At 37.8% G+C, this 19819-nt stretch overlaps 1 protein-coding gene and 1 long non-coding RNA gene across 2 annotated transcripts; both read left to right on the top strand.

The window, feature by feature from the left end:
- The first annotated feature begins 358 nt into the window (after nt 1-358).
- Nucleotides 359-3615, top strand: LOC130010554 (uncharacterized). The gene is made up of 4 exons (XR_008785847.1): nt 359-441; nt 615-785; nt 2782-2952; nt 3460-3615. It is a non-coding gene; the product is annotated as an uncharacterized LOC130010554 (long non-coding RNA).
- A 713-nt stretch (nt 3616-4328) lies between these two features.
- Nucleotides 4329-17811, top strand: LOC126808422 (sushi, von Willebrand factor type A, EGF and pentraxin domain-containing protein 1). The gene is made up of 10 exons (XM_050533122.2): nt 4329-4496; nt 5607-5777; nt 7303-7473; nt 9790-9960; nt 10980-11150; nt 11936-12106; nt 13130-13300; nt 14081-14251; nt 15295-15465; nt 16541-17811. The coding sequence occupies exons 3-10, from the start codon at nt 7440-7442 to the stop codon at nt 16717-16719; spliced, it is 1239 nt and encodes a 412-aa protein (XP_050389079.1). The 5' UTR covers nt 4329-4496; nt 5607-5777; nt 7303-7439; the 3' UTR covers nt 16720-17811.
- Nucleotides 17812-19819: the final 2008 nt, after the last annotated feature.

Genomic DNA, 19819 nt, shown 5'->3' with positions numbered 1-19819 from the left:
AACATTTGACAACTCGAGAAAAATAGAAACATGGTCTTTTGTCCTGGTTTTCAGTTTTCAAAATAGCCAACAGTAACAGGGTTAGAGCTAGAGTCAGACATTTTAGACATGCTGTTGTATAATATACTGTTCCCGAATGTTACATTTTTTTCCAGAAATAATAAAAACGGAAAATAAATGGCACTCATGAAAATAAAGGGAATTACTGGGCCGAGTATTATAGCAAAGTAAATGAGATCTTTGATTTATTAGTTTACTAAAAATTTTCAGAATGTCCCGTATCACAACCGTTACCAAATGCAACACCAACAGGCACATCACGTATAATCGGAGCAGAAGAAACATACATTTGTATTACTGGGTATGCTATTGTGGGAATTCCAACTGTAGTCTGCCAGCCCGACCAAACATGGTCCCCTGTTCAATTTCAATGCGATCCAGGTAAAATATACTATAATTCAAATTAACAAACATATCAAAATCTAAAATTTTTGCAAATAATCCCGAAAGATAAAGTATTAACAGAGAGTTTACAATTAATAGAATAAAAAACATGATAACTTAATTACTTCAGTAGATTTCACATACCAGACCTATCTCAAATATCATTACAGTATGTCCTGTGCCACCAGCTAAATCAGATGCGACTGTTGTTTATGCTGATTTATTTATTGGCAGTAATGCCACCTATTCCTGTGCTCCTGAAACTGTTCCAGATGGTTCTCCTGTCATTATCTGTGAATCAAATCAGCAGTGGTCTACTTCAACTTTTCAATGTCACAAACGTGAGTTTTTTTTATTTATTTACTGGTTTGAAGCAATATCAAATCAAGAGTCGATCGCAGCGATTGTATAATTAGAAAGTCTAAAGCTGCAAATGTTACGCTCTTTACCATAGGCGTACTTCCTTGGGGTAGGGGGTGTCCTTTTTGACCAAAAAAAATACGGCGGCAGCGCCCGAAAAATGAACCTAACTAACTCTACCAGATACCCCGATCACTATATAGCCGTAGTAGAATCTCGGAAAAATAGCAGAAAGCGCTTCTAGCGGAGCGAATTATCTGGAACTGCAGTTTGAATTTGAAAACGAGACACCCAGAATCAAAATTAGAATTGTGCGATTTTCTGAAAATCTGAAATTCAGTTGGGAATTGCATCACCTCAGCCAACTGTCAGTAAAAGTCCCGGATTCCGAGCACTTCATTTTGCGGGATTGAATAATTTTAATATTGTTCCTTTTATATCCACAAAAATTTCATTTGTTTCATTACTTTGTCAATGCCCGAAAAATGATCGCAAAAATGACTACAGCTGCAGCCCCCAACACCCTACGCCAAACCCCACCCCCCAAGCCCCCTATCTCGTACGGCTACGCCCTTTAGTACAAGTTTTGCTAACTACGTATATATACTTGATTTGTTCATATTAGATTAAAAATACACTATGCAAGAGCTAAATCTGCCTATTGCATGTCTTTATTTAGGTCTGAAATGTTATCTAAATTATTAATTTGACATTAGTTAACTTATCCAGACCATAATCAGCTCTCGATGGCATCGCTAGCTTGCGATGTTTATTTGATTAGGTTCCGATTTGCTGTTCGACTTCCATTCATAATTAAATCATGACATGGTTAATCGACACTATGTTTTTTTATCGTACCGACTTTACTAATGATGATCGAGGCAAGGCCTAAAATTCAATCGCTAAAATCTCGGTTCATAGTGGATCAATTTGACTGAAATTTTCAGCAAATCCCCTTTACAGTATTTAGTTTTTAACTATTATAGTGAGAACTGTCAGCTCTTTATCTAATCTCCCATAATGTATCTTTAAGTAACACTAGCGGTAACACGAGTTGAGAGATATTCGTCTTTTAATTATCAATTCAAACTTTTGTCAGGTTGTACACTTATCTTATAACTGGACTTACAAAACCATGACGTTCTAGACCATAGTCCAATTCCGTTCAACTGCAACTACGTCTATAGCATATAAGAGTGTGAACTGGTTGGGTGGTCTTAAGTCATAAGCCATAATAATATTATCTGTGCAAAAGTTATGGACCGTATCCCTCATTTGTAATCTCAGGCAGTGCCGGACTGGTAGACCGAAGGCCCACCTGTCAGGTCATTGACCAAGGCCCACACAAGTACGCACCGAAGGCGCGTCACGAGTTCGGCGTCCGAGGGGGTGGGGTCTCCCTCCAGGAAAATTTTGAAAATTGACAACGGCAAACCCATTTTCCAAGCATTTCAGTCTAAAGCAGAAGAAGCCAAAATTTTGATTTCCTGATACAATTAGATAACAGAATGACCCAAGAGCACAATCATTAGATGAATTTGAGAATTCTAGTACACTTCTTTCTTCTTTTTGTGTTGTTTGTCAGTCATTTTTTTCCTATCTTTTCTTTCTCCTGTCCTGTGTCCTGTCCTGTCCTCTCCTCCCTTCTTTCCTTCTTTCTTTTCATTCCTCCCCTCCTTTCTTTCTCTTTTCTTTTTTCTTTCCTTTTTTCTTTTTTCTTTATAGGCTTAGGCCCACTTTTTTTTAATGAGCTTAGGCCCACCTGTCACGGACAGGTGGACAGGTGGGCGCCCAGTCCGACACTGATGTCAGGTAGTAGTATCGCCTTCCTAATCGCAGGGTTAAGATTGAGTGCCCTGGTTTCCCCTGATTTTGAAAGAGCCATGCACTCAACCAAATTATTAAAATAAAAATACCTCATATTATGCTAGTCTCTCTGCGGTGGTGCTAAACTAACAATTACATTATTTATTCCAGAATGCCCCACGGTACCAGAATTACCCAACGCTACCGCAAACACGACAGTAAGAATAGTAGGTATAGTTGTAGATTTCCACTGTAACGGGGAATATGTTGCCGATGGAACGCCACAACTAACATGTCAGTCCAATCAGGAATGGTCTTCTACTAACTTTCAGTGTAAATTAGGTAAGTTAGCCTTGCACATCTTGCAATGAAATCGGTTGGCATAAAATCACATTTCTACTTTGATGATTTTTTTTAAAGTTTTAGTAATGCAAAAAATGGACCCAGACATTGATATATTATTTCGAAGGAAACATAAAAAGATAATGGATTTGAATAATTGGAACTGGCCATACATTGAATTCCTGCTTTAAACTATTGTAGTTACCGAAACATTTCTATTAAATTTTCCTAATGCTTCAAAAGTTATATAAACATTTTAAAAATTATTCATAATCAACCCTCTGGATCATAGAATGGCTATGATATGGAGTGAATTAGACATTGTCTGCCATATCTTTGTTAAACGTTAATATGACGTCAATTGAAGGTATGAAAATCAAGAATTCATTCTGATGTATACTAATGTTATATTGTTTTGCTAGAAACCAAAGCTTAAACGTGCTATTTAGTACTAAATGACCTGGTACCCGTGAAGCAAATTGTGTATATATATTTTTTTATTTTAAGTATGTCAGCCCCCACCAAGTTTAAATTATACAACGGTATCGACTTCCAACTACAACTTTATTGATAGTATAGCAACGTATACGTGTACGTCTGATAGACTATTAGATGGTAATTCAGATATCACTTGTCAAAATAATCAAGAATGGTCAGCAGTTGGATTTATCTGTCTAGAACGTAAGCATTTTCTGCAATTTCAATAAATTAAACTGGGCAATAAATTAAACTGGTCCCTGTAATATTGTTTGGGTGAATCGAAAATTCAAAGTCTGTCCGTGTACACAATATTATACACGTAATAAAATCCTTGCATGCGATGATAAGGGAGCGGAGACGCTGCTCTCAGGCTTATGTGCGATATCGCTATTATCCTCCTCACTAGCATTGTAGACGTAGCCGTAGCAAGACCTAACCATTTGTATGCTAGTCTAAATATTGTGTTCAGTGTTATTTACAAATAAGAAATATTTTCACAAAACTGGAAAAACTTTTTGATCGATAGCATGACTGTTTCAGCATAATTATACTCGTCAAATATAGTAGTAGGCATATTAAACCATGCTTTTCCCTCCGTATTTAATTGTTTATACTTCGTATATTCGCATAATCGTTATTTCGACTGGTTATTATCGTCAAGGTTTGGGTATACATTTTGCTTGGAACTTCGCTTATTATACTACAAGAGAAATGTATGGGGCCTATGTGTGAGATGCAGGAAACCAAACTTCATATTACGGTAGCTACAAATTTTAAAAAACAGCAACTGTAAAACTAAAAATATTTCCAAAAGTAAATGTTCCAGTTTATTAGCTATTTCCAGCACATCCAGTCGTCTTAAATTGTATGTGATCGTCTTTATGTTATAGAATGTCCACTGCCTCCAGTCGTACCAAATGCTGCACCTATCACAGACTCACGAATTATAGGCGCAAACGTAACGTATGGTTGTAATGATGGGTATAAATTAGTCGGGGGAGACCCGATTTTGGATTGTCAATCTGATCAAACGTGGACAAATGTCACTTTTGCGTGTAATCCAGGTACGGTAGTTACAAAATACTTTTACTACATCAACACCATTTTCATCAAAACCTATTTCCGTTTTTTTTAAATCTAATGCCTAGTTCCCACAGGTCATTTTTTGCCTAGGAGATGTACCACCGATGGTAATTGGTGAGCCTCTGGAGGCTTCTGGAACAGAATCCTCGGTGTCCCGGGGAAACCTCGGGGGCGTCGCAAATATTCACCGACGATTGAAATGTGCAATCTTCCCATGGCGCTGATTGGCTGGATTTTGAATAAATTATTCTTTCTAACTCCTGCTGTTCTTGTAAGCCAGCCATAATAAGTAACCTTCCATTAACAAAATTAAATGTGTGAACTTTACACCGAGATGTGCACCCTTCCACTGCCAGAGAGAGATTGGAATGATGCTGGCCCACAATGTGCATATATACCCTCCCATAACCTTCCACAGATTCACCTGGGTTGGTTCGCACAAATGCACCCGCTAATGTTGATTATTATCGGCGAAGGTACTCCGGAACTTTCCCGAGCATCGGGAGCCATCACCGATGATTTACGACAGTTGTTCGGGGGAACATTTTCGTAAGCTGTGACCATAGCCGAAGCATCAGTGAACGTTCATCGGACCATCCCCGATGTCTAATAAGTGCCATTTCTCACGGGAGTACTCTGGTTTTTGCGGGCAAAAACATCGGGAGCCATCGGGAGAAAATTTGTTCATTTTGACATCGACGATGATTTGTCTCCAGTAGCATATGTCAATGTTTTTAGATTTATATTCAGGGAGAAACATAATTTTTAGAGTAAAAAAAGCACACACAAGACAGACATTCTGCGTGTCTGGTAAAGAAAAAAAAAAACATTTTGACCCAAAGTTCACCTCATAACCCACCCCTATACCACCCCTTTAACACAAGCACACTACAATGCATACTGAAATGCTCCTATTTTCTGATTGATTATAAACGGTCAGAATCGAGGCCCGACAGACGTGCTGTATGATTGTTGACATAATATAAAGTTTGTGGGGTTCGAGAAGTGTAGACGTTGTTAACTCGTTGCATGTATTGAAAGTCCTTCCGAAAATTCGGCTAAAATAAAGAATGTTATTTTGTCATTTATAGTTTGTGCAGAGCCGCTAGTTATAGAAAATGCAACTGTTGTCTATGCTGATAAATTTGTTGGTAGTAATTCCACATATTCCTGTGATCCTGAAACAGTTCCAGATGGTTCTCCTGTTGTCACTTGTCAAACCGATCAACAATGGTCCACATCAAACTTCCAGTGTATAAAACGTGAGTATGGTGTTCAATTCATTGTATTTTACATTTGATTTAGTTTTTTTAAAATGGATCTGTAACGTTTGCAATGTCTAGCGGGAAACGCCGAACTCAGAAACATCCGTTGTCAGTGAAAGGTAGCACTAAAATACACGTGATGTAATTAATTAATATCAATAGATATATATTAACATTGAATAGATTAGAGCCAATGGCACCTGGGCCCTGTTTCACAAAAACTTAAACTAAAATAGTTTTTAACTAAAATCAAAATGATATTTTAAATTGTATGCGTTTCACAAAGATCGATTGTAACTTACAATGCAATTTTAATAGATTTTAGTTAAAATTGCTTGCGCTCGCGCCGTGCACAATTCCGGCAAGGGCACTCAGGGTGCAAGCTTAAACGCTTCGGAACTGAAAACAGTTGCCAGGTTAAACTAACCGTTACAATACCAATGAGAAGAGTTTCATACGTTGTAACACTGTCTGCACATGGTCAGACAGTCGTAGAGAGATGAAATAAACAAGTTTATTGCGTATTATTCGTTTTGAAATTTATCAGTTGGTTGGCCTTGAACTTGCATGTCGCTTTCGTGACCTTGGCATTTGATTTACTCGCAGGCTTCAATGGAAATAATGCGTATCGATAAACTAAATCGCTTGGATTTAGTAGTTTTATGGTATTTTGGATAACAGAAACTATTGACAATTGTCACAAATATGTGATATTTCTGACTTAAACGATTAATCTAGACTAAAGTATTGTCGAATTTTAAAAGTACCGGTATTTAACCACTTTTAAACTAATACACGAAATAACCAATGTTCCGATGCCTACATTTTGTTCTTTGGGGTTTAATTTGGGTCGTCGTCTAATTGCTTACATTATTATTGCCTTCCAATAAAATAAACGGGTGGGCCGCAGCTATATTTCCCATTCAATGAAAAAAAAATCGAATGAAAATTATTTTTGTGAATGATAGTACATGTATGTTTAAATTATATAACCCGGGCCATTGGCAATATTAACATTATTCCAAATATATCTATATGTCGCAATAGATCTCACAACGTAGCTCTAATCAATGTTTGTTAATCTCGGCATTTTATGTTAGGAGAGGGTGACGGCTGCCCTAAGTTAAAATTGATTTTAGTTAAAATTGTCCCTAAAAAAGTTTTGTGAAACGCCACTATTGTAAGTTAAGATACAATTTTAACTTATAATATTATTTTAGTGGATTTTATCTAAAATGCTTAAAATCGTTTTGTGAACGCATCTATCTTAAGTTAGGATGGAATTTTAGTTCAAGACTATTTTAAGGAGATTTATGTTTTTGTGAAACAGGGTCCTGTTCTTTTTGTGGAGGTCACATAGGCAATAAATATTTGCTGTGCTATTGTTTACAAACTGCTATAAAGAGACATAAATATGCACACTTGTATCGTGGTGTCCTATGAAGTCGCTAGTTTGTTCTTAACAGGTTTATAATTGATAACGAATTGTTCATTTTCTTCATGTAGTTGTTTCTGTTCTTAGAATGCTCTGGTGCACCTGATGTACCAAATGCTACTACCAACACCACGGTACGAATAATAAACACGGTGGCAGATTATGTTTGTAATAGTGGATACGTTGTAGACGGTACACCACAATTAACATGTCAACCTGACCAAATGTGGACGACTGTTGACTTTGCATGTAAATTAGGTAAGTCTGTTTAATATATGTAAGATTGCCTGGCATGTACAACTTGCAATTATGCGAGATCCCAACATCATGACTGAGCCTCCACCGTACGGAACGGTTAGGCTAATGTTCCTTGGTATATACTATTCAAAAAAAGTAGGGGATATTTGGTTTTTAAGTGTTATTAAAGTCACCTAATGAAACTGACGAAGAAACAAATGACAAAATGAAATGAAGTTCACATTCATCGATTTATTCCAAATGATCGTTAGACTAAGTAAGGCACAGACTGACCATTATAAGGGTAAAATGATACCCGGGGTCAAACAGCAAAGTTACCACAGCATCACAACCAAGTCAGTAACGGGTAAATCCTCCTCTGTTTGCCAAACAAGCATTGATCCGACGTGGCATACTCCTAATGAGACGTCTAAGGTCATTTTGGTCCAGATTGTCCCATTCCTGTTGCAACGCAGCAGCAAGTTCTTGGACATTGACAGGACGTTGTTGACGTTGACGTAACCTCTGTCCAAGCATGTCCCAGACATGCTCGATGGGGAGAGGTCGGGACTCAGTGCTGGCCAAGATAATGTGGTGATGTTCTGTTGTTGGAGGTAACCTGTAACGATCCTGGCCCTGTGACATCTTGCGTTGTCATCCTGGAAGATGAAACGGCGGCCATGACGTCGTGCGAACGGCACAACATGGACTGCCAAGATGTTGTCCCGGTAGTACTGGCCTGTAACACGCCCTGCAACAACATATAAAGCCGTTCTTCCAGCAACAGTAATGCCTCCCCACACCATAACAGAACCACCCCCAAATCGATCATGTCTGATGACGTTAACGTCTTGGAAGCGCTCGTTTCGACGACGCCACACCCTCCTACGTCTGTCCAAAAAATCAACAGTGAACCTTGACTCATCTGAAAACATCACATTGCTCCAGCGTCGATTATCCCAGTGTTGACGATCCCTACACCAACGACGTCTTGCCTGAATGTGATGATCTCTCAAACAAGGGATCACGCGAGGACGTCGGGCGCGAAGGTGACCCCTATGCAGTCGATTCCGAATCGTCTGGCCACTCACTCTCACACCAGTGTCTGTTTGAAGACGAGCGCTGATCTGATTTGCTGTGATGACACGATTTCTCAAGGCCAAGGTACGGATAAATCGATCCTGGGTTTGAGTTGTCGCCCTTGGTCGACCTGAGCGTGGTCTGTCCTGTACAGATTGTGTATCACGGTATCTGGACCATAGCCTGCTTATGACAGACTGAGAAACATTCATCGTCCGCGCCACAACCGCCTGTGTTGTGCCGATCTGTAGCACGCCAAGGGCACGTAACCTTTCATTTTGGGTAAGCCGACGCATATCAAAATTTGTTTTCTGGTCACTAAAACAATAAAACAGATGTTTCCACCCTGGAATTCAATGCCACAATGACTGTAACATTCAAAGTCAGAGTCGTGCAAATCTTGGGTTGGACCCCATGATGATCCCAAGCATCACCTGCATTCCATGCGGTAGCTATTGGTGCGTTTGGGCGTCACATGTAACTGGAAATGTTTCTTCTGTTAAGTTCTATAGTGACTTTTTTCGTAGTCATTTGCATATTTTAGTATTATGCCCCCAAAATCAAATATCCCCTACTTTTTTTGAATAGTATATAAACCGCCTTTCCGTGTCTCTTAGCCCACCATTTCGCCCATCCGTGACATGGATCAGAAACCTACTTCCATTCGACTAATGGGTGTTCAGCCACACCCTCAGGTTCCAGCCCTTCCTGGTAAACACCAAGTGACTTCACTTTAGGTTATCCGTAACGGGGTCGGTCCTTCACACCGTTGGTTTGCTTGTCAATGTTTCCGAACCAGGCAGCAGGGCATTCTTGCCGAATGCATATCAATTATCTGCGGTTGTATCAATCTCATTCGCACCATCTTTACAGACAATGAGTTAATATTGCAAGAAACAGATTTTAAAGACCATATATAGTTGGGGGGAGGGGCAAGTTGAGTGTACAAGGTCTTGGCGTTGATGCATTGCAGTCACTCAAGAATGACCAATTATTTATTTGTATTTGTATTAAAATCACCGTTAATATGAAACTCGAAAATAATTGAGACATTATTTGGTCCATTTTCATGGGGTGCTTAACCTTTTTGCAGGATACGATGATTTTAGTTCAGTTTGATTTATACAAATTGTTAAAAGTTACTTGTAATTTTATGTTTTCCAAGCATGAATTTGATGACAAATACGAACATGTTCATCTAATTTAAGATAACATTTCCCAGGACTATATTTGATGCAAATAATATTTTTTTATCAGAATGTCCCGAGCCACAAAATATAACAGATGCGACTGCTAACTATGCTGATAAATTTGTTGGTAGTAATGCCACTTATTCCTGTGATCCTGAAACAGTTCCAGGCGGTTCTCCCATCATTACATGTCAAACAGATCAACAGTGGTCCACGACCGACTTTCAGTGTTTAAAACGTAAGTATGATATTAGTGAGGCGCTAATGGTATGGCGCATCACGGGTTCATTCATGTGGACAGGAAAATTTTAACAAGTGATATTTCTTTGGATACAGAATAGATGCTTAAAAATGAGCACTATTATTTGTATACAACAGCGCTGTATCTTAGTATGCTAACAACCGCAATTTGGTTAACAAGCCCCCCCCCCCCAAAAAAAAAAGTTTAATTGTTATATATATATATATATATATATATATATATATATATATAATTTAATCATTTCTGGCCGATATTTCAAACATACAACTGTTTTCAAATGGTCTAAACGTTATTTCTCTTACTGTATGTTCCGGGTGATACTAGGACTCGAAAATTGCTTGCCATTTCTTCAATTTTTTTATTTAAAATGGCTAAAACGTCGTGAAATACCTGGAATGGTCATCCTATTGTTTTCTGTCTTGTGAGAACTAAGTTCAGATCAAGCTATATAGCTTTTCCTCCTTGAAAAATTGTGGTTTGGCGACATCTTGGTACTGAAAACAGCCATATTTGGTCTAGTTATTTGGAAGAGCCTAAGCGGATTAGGGGTGTTGGTTTGGCTTTAGAGGACAATATTGGTGCCAGTCATTATCACATATTAACTAGCATGTTGTGCATTTTGTCAGAGTTTATGTAATAATAACTCATAACTATTGTAGAATTACTTTTTATGTAATTCGCCAAGGTAAAATTAGTAAAAGGAATGCAAGCGATATGCAAGCGTCCAATTTGACGCAGGCGTAGTCGTAATGTTTATTCTCTGAGAAAGTGACAATGTCTAAATATATGAAATTTACAAGAGAATACTAGATTTTATCGAACTACTAGTCATTTAGGCTAAGGGAAGAAATCAAAGGGATGAAAATTCCAGGTGTGTCACAAAGTTTTAGCCATCTTAATTAAAAAATGAAGAAATGGCAAGCAATTTTCAGGTCGGAGTATTACCTGGATCAGACAGTAAATAGTATATTATCTCAAATTCTGGTCTGTTTCAGAATGCCCTGTTGTACCTGATGTACCAAATGCTACTACCAACACCACGGTACGAATAATAAACACGGTGGCAGATTATGTTTGTAATAGTGGATACGTTGTAGACGGCACACCACAATTAACATGTCAACCTGACCAAATGTGGACGACTGTTGACTTTGCATGTAAATTAGGTAAGTCTGTTTAATATATGTAAGATTGCCTGGCATGTACAACTTGCAATTACGCGAGATCCCAACATCATGACTGAGCCTCCACCGTACGGAACGGTTAGGCTAATGTTCCTTGGTATATAAACCGCCTTTCCGTGTCTCTTAGCCCACCATTTCGCCCATCCGTGACATGGATCAGAAACCTACTTCCATTCGACTAATGGGTGTTCAGCCACACCCTCAGGTTCCAGCCCTTCCTGGTAAACACCAAGTGACTTCACTTTAGGTTATCCGTAACGGGGTCGGTCCTTCACACCGTTGGTTTGCTTGTCAATGTTTCCGAACCAGACAGCAGGGCATTCTTGCCGAATGCATATCAATTATCTGCGGTTGTATCAATCTCATTCGCACCATCTTTACAGACAATGAGTTAATATTGCAAGAAACAGATTTTAAAGACCATATATAGTTGGGGGGAGGGGCAAGTTGAGTGTACAAGGTCTTGGCGTTGATGCATTGCAGTCACTCAAGAATGACCAATTATTTATTTGTATTTGTATTAAAATCACCGTTAATATGAAACTCGAAAATAATTGAGACATTATTTGGTCCATTTTCATGGGGTGCTTAACCTTTTTGCAGGATACGATGATTTTAGTTCAGTTTGATTTATACAAATTGTTAAAAAGTAATTGTAATTTTATGTTTTCCAAGCATGAATTTGATGACAAATACGAACATGTTCATCTGATTTAAGATAACATTTCCCAGGACTATATTTGATGCAAATAATATTTTTTTATCAGAATGTCCCGAGCCACAAAATATAACAGATGCGACTGCTAACTATGCTGATAAATTTGTTGGTAGTAATGCCACTTATTCCTGTGATCCTGAAACAGTTCCAGGCGGTTCTCCCATCATTACATGTCAAACAGATCAACAGTGGTCCACGACCGACTTTCAGTGTTTAAAACGTAAGTATGATATTAGTGAGGCGCTAATGGTATGGCGCATCACGGGTTCATTCATGTGGACAGGAAAATTTTAACAAGTGATATTTCTTTGGATACAGGATAGATGCTTAAAAATGAGCACTATTATTTGTATACAACAGCGCTGTATCTTAGTATGCTAACAACCGCAATTTGGTTAACAAGCCTCCCCCCCCCCCCAAAAAAAAAGTTTAATTGTTATCTATATATATATATATATATATATATATATATATATATAATTTATTCATTTCTGGCCGATATTTCAAACATACAACTGTTTTCAAATGGTCTAAACGTTATTTCTCTTACTGTATGTTCCGGGTGATACTAGGACTCGAAAATTGCTTGCAATTTCTTCAATTTTTTTATTTAAAATGGCTAAAACGTCGTGAAATACCTGGAATGGTCATCCTGTTGTTTTCTGTCTTGTGAGAACTAAGTTCAGATCAAGCTATATAGCTTTTCCTCCTTGAAAAATTGTGGTTTGGCGACATCTTGGTACTGAAAACAGCCATATTTGGTCTAGTTATTTGGAAGAGCCTAAGCGGATTAGGGGTGTTGGTTTGGCTTTAGAGGACAATATTGGTGCCAGTCATTATCACATATTAACTAGCATGTTGTGCATTTTGTCAGAGTTTATGTAATAATAACTCATAACTATTGTAGAATTACTTTTTATGTAATTTGCCAAGGTAAAATTAGTAAAAGGAATGCAAGCGATATGCAAGCGTCCAATTTGACGCAGGCGTAGTCGTAATGTTTATTCTCTGAGAAAGTGACAATGTCTAAATATATGAAATTTACAAGAGAATACTAGATTTTATCGAACTTCTAGTCATTTAGGCTAAGGGAAGAAATCAAAGGGATGAAAATTCCAGGTGTGTCACAAAGTTTTAGCCATCTTAATTAAAAAATGAAGAAATGGCAAGCAATTTTCAGGTCGGAGTATTACCTGGATCAGACAGTAAATAGTATATTATCTCAAATTCTGGTCTGTTTCAGAATGCCCTGTTGTACCTGATGTACCAAATGCTACTACCAACACCACGGTACGAATAATAAACACGGTGGCAGATTATGTTTGTAATAGTGGATACGTTGTAGACGGTACACCACAATTAACATGTCAACCTGACCAAATGTGGACGACTGTTGACTTTGCATGTAAATTAGGTAAGTCTGTTTAATATATGTAAGATTGCCTGGCATGTACAACTTGCAATTATGCGAGATCCCAACATCATGACTGAGCCTCCACCGTACGGAACGGTTAGGCTAATGTTCCTTGGTATATAAACCGCCTTTCCGTGTCTCTTAGCCCACCATTTCGCCCATCCGTGACATGGATCAGAAACCTACTTCCATTCGACTAATGGGTGTTCAGCCACACCCTCAGGTTCCAGCCCTTCCTGGTAAACACCAAGTGACTTCACTTTAGGTTATCCGTAACGGGGTCGGTCCTTCACACCGTTGGTTTGCTTGTCAATGTTTCCGAACCAGACAGCAGGGCATTCTTGCCGAATGCATATCTGCGGTTGTATCAATCTCATTCGCACCATCTTTACAGACAATGAGTTAATATTGCAAGAAACAGATTTTAAAGACCATATATAGTTGGGGGGGGGGGGGCAAGTTGAGTGTACAAGGTCTTGGCGTTGATGCATTGCAGTCACTCAAGAATGACCAATTATTTATTTGTATTTGTATTAAAATCACCGTTAATATGAAACTCGAAAATAATTGAGACATTATTTGGTCCATTTTCATGGGGTGCTTAACCTTTTTGCAAGATACGATGATTTTAGTTCAGTTTGATTTATACAAATTGTTAAAAGTTACTTGTAATTTTATGTTTTCCAAGCATGAATTTGATGACAAATACGAACATGTTCATCTGATTTAAGATAACATTTCCCAGGACTATATTTGATGCAAATAATATTTTTTTATCAGAATGTCCCGAGCCACAAAATATAACAGATGCGACTGCTAACTATGCTGATAAATTTGTTGGTAGTAATGCCACTTATTCCTGTGATCCTGAAACAGTTCCAGGCGGTTCTCCCAACATTACATGTCAAACAGATCAACAGTGGTCCACGACCGACTTTCAGTGTTTAAAACGTAAGTATGATATTAGTGAGGCGCTAATGGTATGGCGCATCACGGGTTCATTCATGTGGACAGGAAAATTTTAACAAGTGATATTTCTTTGGATACAGAATAGATGCTAAAAAATGAGCACTATTATTTGTATACAACAGCGCTGTATCTTAGTATGCTAACAACCGCAATTTGGTTAACAAGCCCCCCCCCCCCCCCCTCAAAAAAAAACAAATTTTAATTGTTATATATATATATATATATATATATATATATATATATATATATATATATATATATATTTAATCATTTCTGGCCGATATTTCAAACATACAACTGTTTTCAAATGGTCTAAACGTTATTTCTCTTACTGTATGTTCCGGGTGATACTAGGACTCGAAAATTGCTTGCCATTTCTTCAATTTTTTTATTTAAAATGGCTAAAACGTCGTGAAATACCTGGAATGGTCATCCTATTGTTTTCTGTCTTGTGAGAACTAAGGTCAGATCAAGCTATATAGCTTTTCCTCCTTGAAAAATTGTGGTTTGGCGACATCTTGGTACTGAAAACAGCCATATTTGGTCTAGTTATTTGGAAGAGCCTAAGCGGGTTAGAGGTGTTGGTTTGGTTTTGGAGGACAATATTGGTGCCAGTCATTATCACATATTAACTAGCATGTTGTGCATTTTGTCAGAGTTTATGTAATAATAACTCATAACTATTGTAGAATTACTTTTTATGTAATTTGCCAAGGTAAAATTAGTAAAAGGAATGCAAGCGATATGCAAGCGTCCAATTTGACGCAGGCGTAGTCGTAATGTTTATTCTCTGAGAAAGTGACAATGTCTAAATATATGAAATTTACAAGAGAATACTAGATTTTATCGAACTTCTAGTCATTTAGGCTAAGGGAAGAAATCAAAGGGATGAAAATTCCAGGTGTGTCACAAAGTTTTAGCCATCTTAATTAAAAAATGAAGAAATGGCAAGCAATTTTCAGGTCGGAGTATTACCTGGATCAGACAGTAAATAGTATATTATCTCAAATTCTGGTCTGTTTCAGAATGCCCTGTTGTACCTGATGTACCAAATGCTACTACCAACACCGCGGTACGAATAATAAACACGGTAGTAGATTATGTTTGTAATAGTGGATACGCTGTAGACGGTACACCACAATTAACATGTCAACCCGATCAAACGTGGACAAGTGTTGACTTTGCATGTAAATTAGGTAAGTCTGTTACTTGGCATCGTAAAGTTATATCTTTGTAAAATACTCAAATGAATGGAAAAATTATCAATTGTTGTATAATAATATGTGTTCTTTTCATTTTCGTTTTGTAATGTTTTGTTTTAACCGCACGCAATATTGTAAATCTTACACTGTTCAAATTTGTTGTTGAAAGAGCAAAGTTAAAATTTCTCAGGCCAAAATTTTTCTGCAAATGAAAGATCATTTTTAGTAAAATCATCATTAATAATTGTGGCATTGTGTGGTTCATTATGTCAAGGGGTGATAACCTTTTTTCCAGGTGTCAGAAAAGGTCATTTTATCCTCATGGATATATAAAAACATCGTGCACATGGGAAGTGGGGCTTAGGAGTGGAGCGGAAGCGAAATACCCGATATCCCGTTGAAATTCTACGAGGTTAAGCAAGCGGCTCTACTACAAACATAGGATCGAAATCATGAATTGCAAAGATAGCAGATTGCGCATGTGGTAGACCACTCCGCATCCAGTTGCATGCACAAGCAGGTTGGTGCAGATGCAGAAAAGTGGGACAAACACCACCTAATTTCTTACACAACACAATCTATTAAAGGCATAATAAAAGAAATGGTGTTTAGCATTTTTGATTTCTGCAGATTAATGATGTGGTTGTAGCCCACTTTCCGTTTAACGGTAATTTTGATTTGTTTTGTTCAGGAGCGGCAGTGGGGCGCTTACCTGGATGTTGGCAAAAACAATTCATCGAGATTTTACAACTTGGTTCCATTTGTCAGTGGCACAGTTACGGAGGGTCTGAAAAGGGACAGTATCTAGTCGTTCGGTGGAAGGACAAGCGGAGGTCCAGTTTACAAGTTGGTGTGCACTTGACAGTTGGAATTCGAAACAAAGATAGACCCTAGCGCCGCTGCCAAAGTCTAATTTCCCTCATAGCACACTGTATGACGTATGCCCGTCTTCATAGACCCGGATGGAGCAAAACGGTTCATTTTGTTTTAATTCGCTAGCTTTAAGATTACAAATCTTTGTATTATAGTATGTTAATTATTAAATATTAAGTTATGTTTATTTTTGTAGAATGTCCGGAACCCCCAACAATTGTCAACGCCACTGTTTCGTATCCAGATAAATTTGTGGGTAGTACAGCAACTTATGTTTGTGTCAACGGGACAGCATCAAGTGGAAACCCTGATGTAATCTGTGAAGTAGATCGAACATGGACATCATCTAGTTTTTCATGCACCGCAGTTAAATAACATTAAAATGTGTGACTCGATCTTTTCTCCTTTTATTCCAGGAAAATCGCACATATGATTAATAATGAGATAAACGCAGAATTATTTTAACTGTAGAGGGATAGCGTGTTGTATTTCCTTTATTGTGTCATTCATTCCTAAATTTAAATAAAACAAGAACAATCCCAACTTCTACCCAAATAACATCATTTGAATTTTTCGGATAATAGCTCATTTTCCCGGCTTAATCGTCACTAAAATATATTCAAATGATTATTAAAGATTTTAATTTGAAAAACAAAATCATCTGTCAATAAGGTAAAATTTAAAACCAAACACTGCATTCAATCGATGTTTGTAATTCACCTTTTTTGGCCAGGTTACGTTTTCTTACATACGTAATCCTAGAAGGAATAAATACTCATTATTTTTATATTATGCAGATCAAGGTTGTGTCTGCTCCCATTTTAATCTGTCTCAAATAAACATTAAAATTAACATGTTATCAATTTATTAGATAATCATTTTAAACAAATAATCTGTTGGTTCATTGGATAATTTATTGTTTTATTATTGTAAGCTGATAACGTATTACTTTATCATTGTACGTATACTGATAAGCCATTGAATTAGTATTGTAAGCTGACAATTTATTCTTTTATCATCGTAAACTGATAATTTATTATTTTATCATTGTAAGCTGTTAATTTATTACTTTATCATTGTAAACTGATCATTTATTGTTTAACCATTGTAAACTGTTAACTTATTGATTTATCATTGTAAACTGATATCTTATTGATTTATCATTGTAAACTGATAATTCATTATATTATTGTAAAATGATAATTTATTGTTTATCATTGTAAACCAACAATTTATTAAATTGGCCACCAATGTAAATGTTTATTTGTATAGACGCCAGTCACTCAAATCATTGAGTTTGTATTATTATATTGGAGTATTGATTGATAACAATTCGTACTAATAGTTTATGGTTGGTATTAGCTATTAGTTTTTAATTGGGGCTACGATTCGTATATACGTCATGTACATGTATAAAGAAGGTAAATATGTTTCTAGTATATTATAATTCACCCACATGCATTTTATCTTGAGCTTTTTTTTAAAACAAATAAAATAATTGCTTTGATTAAAATATATACCTGCTGTATACTCACCTTTTTAGTATTTTATTCCGAATGAGCCTGTCGACAATTTGTACTAAGTCATGATGTGGTCATATTAATCTTATTGTCCGTCTTCATTAACCTAGTCGGGGCAGAAAAGTAAGACATTAAACCCCATTTCATTTCAATGATGATGATGTTGAAACGCAAAACCACGGTGTCTCAGTGCGTCACGCACTGGCTCTCCAACCAAGTGCACACTGATCAGAAGTGAATATTTGATAAGCCGCTACAATCACTGAAGGGGGTGACATCGTTGCGGGTTAATTAGCTCGCAATATTAACTTTTTCCTTCTGCAAATTAAATTCTAGAACATTTGTTTGACGTATTAGAAAAATAAATAAAGGTGTTTGAAGTATATCTAGATAAAAAAATATTTCCTATTTAGTGTAAATGAGTATATAAAATGAGTAAAGAGAGAGCGAGAGAAATGGGGTTTAACGTCCACTCGACACAACTAGGTCATTTCGGGACTAACATATGGTTTAATTTTATTTCAATAATTCGCTTGTGCATAGGGGTCTTTAGCAGTGGGAGGAAACCTGAGGACCCGGAGAAAACCCACGAGGTTGGACAGGCGACCCTACTCCTTGTCACGTACAACCGGGGATACGAAACCACGCCAGTCGACTCAATGACAGACTTTATGATACAGCGCGCGCACGCTAACCATTAAGCCATCCAATCCCCCTAAAATGAGTAAAAAGCACCATTCTGTCTGGACAAGTTTACGTTACTACATCTTATGTAAACAATGCACGCGCCATAGAGCCAATGATCGAAGCCGTGTGATGTAACGGCACATGTAGAAGGCATTTGAACTTAAGGTCGGTCATCATATACAGAGTTAGAAGAAGGCTTTCGCAATAACTCTGTTAAACAGATTGAATCAAGTGGTCTCGGGTTAGCTCGCGGTGTTTGCCAATAAAGTTTCTAGGGATTTACCGGCGTGGTTACAATGTTTCAGTGGTGCGCAGGACGGGGGGGGGGGCAGGCAAGGAACAGTATCTAGGCTAAGGGACGAAAAACCAAGGAGAGGGGGGGGGGGTTAACGCCCACTCGACACAAACTAGGTCACTTCGGGACTGACATATGGTTCAATTTTATTTCGATAATTCGCATGTGCGTAGGGGTCTTTAGCAGTGGGAGGAAACCGGAGGGCCCGGAGAAAACCCACGAGGTTGCACAGGGGATCCTACTACTTGTCACGTACAACCGGGGAATCTAAACCAAGCCAGTTGACTTAACGACAGACTTTATGACACACATCGCGCACGCGAAAACCATTCGGCCATCCAACGCTCCTTGTTGAATGACATAAATCTCATCTTTACTATACGTTTAGATAAATACAGTAATTACTTATCATATAGTGGACTATGTAATATAAATTACTCAAAATGAAAAGTATATTAGGGTGATTTGCGTTATAACAGTGAACATTTTTCGAGTCAATAAATTAATAGTATTACCGTGCCTTTTGCCGATAGGGGATCACGGTGGCTAAATGGGTAAGACGCTGGCTCGCTAGCCTGGAGGTCGGGTGTTCGATCCCTGCATTGGCCGAGAAAGTTCATCCAGATTTTCCGGCGTGGTCTCCCCTTGTCAGTGGTGCAGGACGGAGGACAGCTGTCTAGTCATTCGGATGGTACGAAAAACCAAGGTCCCGTGTACATATTGGCGTGCACGTAAAAGATCCCTTGGCGCAGTTGGAATCCGATATAAAAGTAGGCCGTAGCGCCGCTTCCCGGGCAAAATTTCCTCTCATAGCACACTGTATGGTGTATGTCCGTCTTCATTAGCCCAGTTTAGGAGCATAACAATAGGACGTTAAACCCCATTTCATTTCATTTCTTTTGCCGATATAGCCTACCACTGCTAGCAGGAATTTTTGAGCGCCTGGATAATGAAGTGTTAATGTCAAAGGTCA

This window comes from Patella vulgata, chromosome 1 (genome assembly GCF_932274485.2).
Source record: "Patella vulgata chromosome 1, xgPatVulg1.2, whole genome shotgun sequence".
NCBI classification, from domain to species: domain Eukaryota; kingdom Metazoa; phylum Mollusca; class Gastropoda; family Patellidae; genus Patella; species Patella vulgata.
This window is presented reverse-complemented; position numbering and strand designations above follow the sequence as displayed.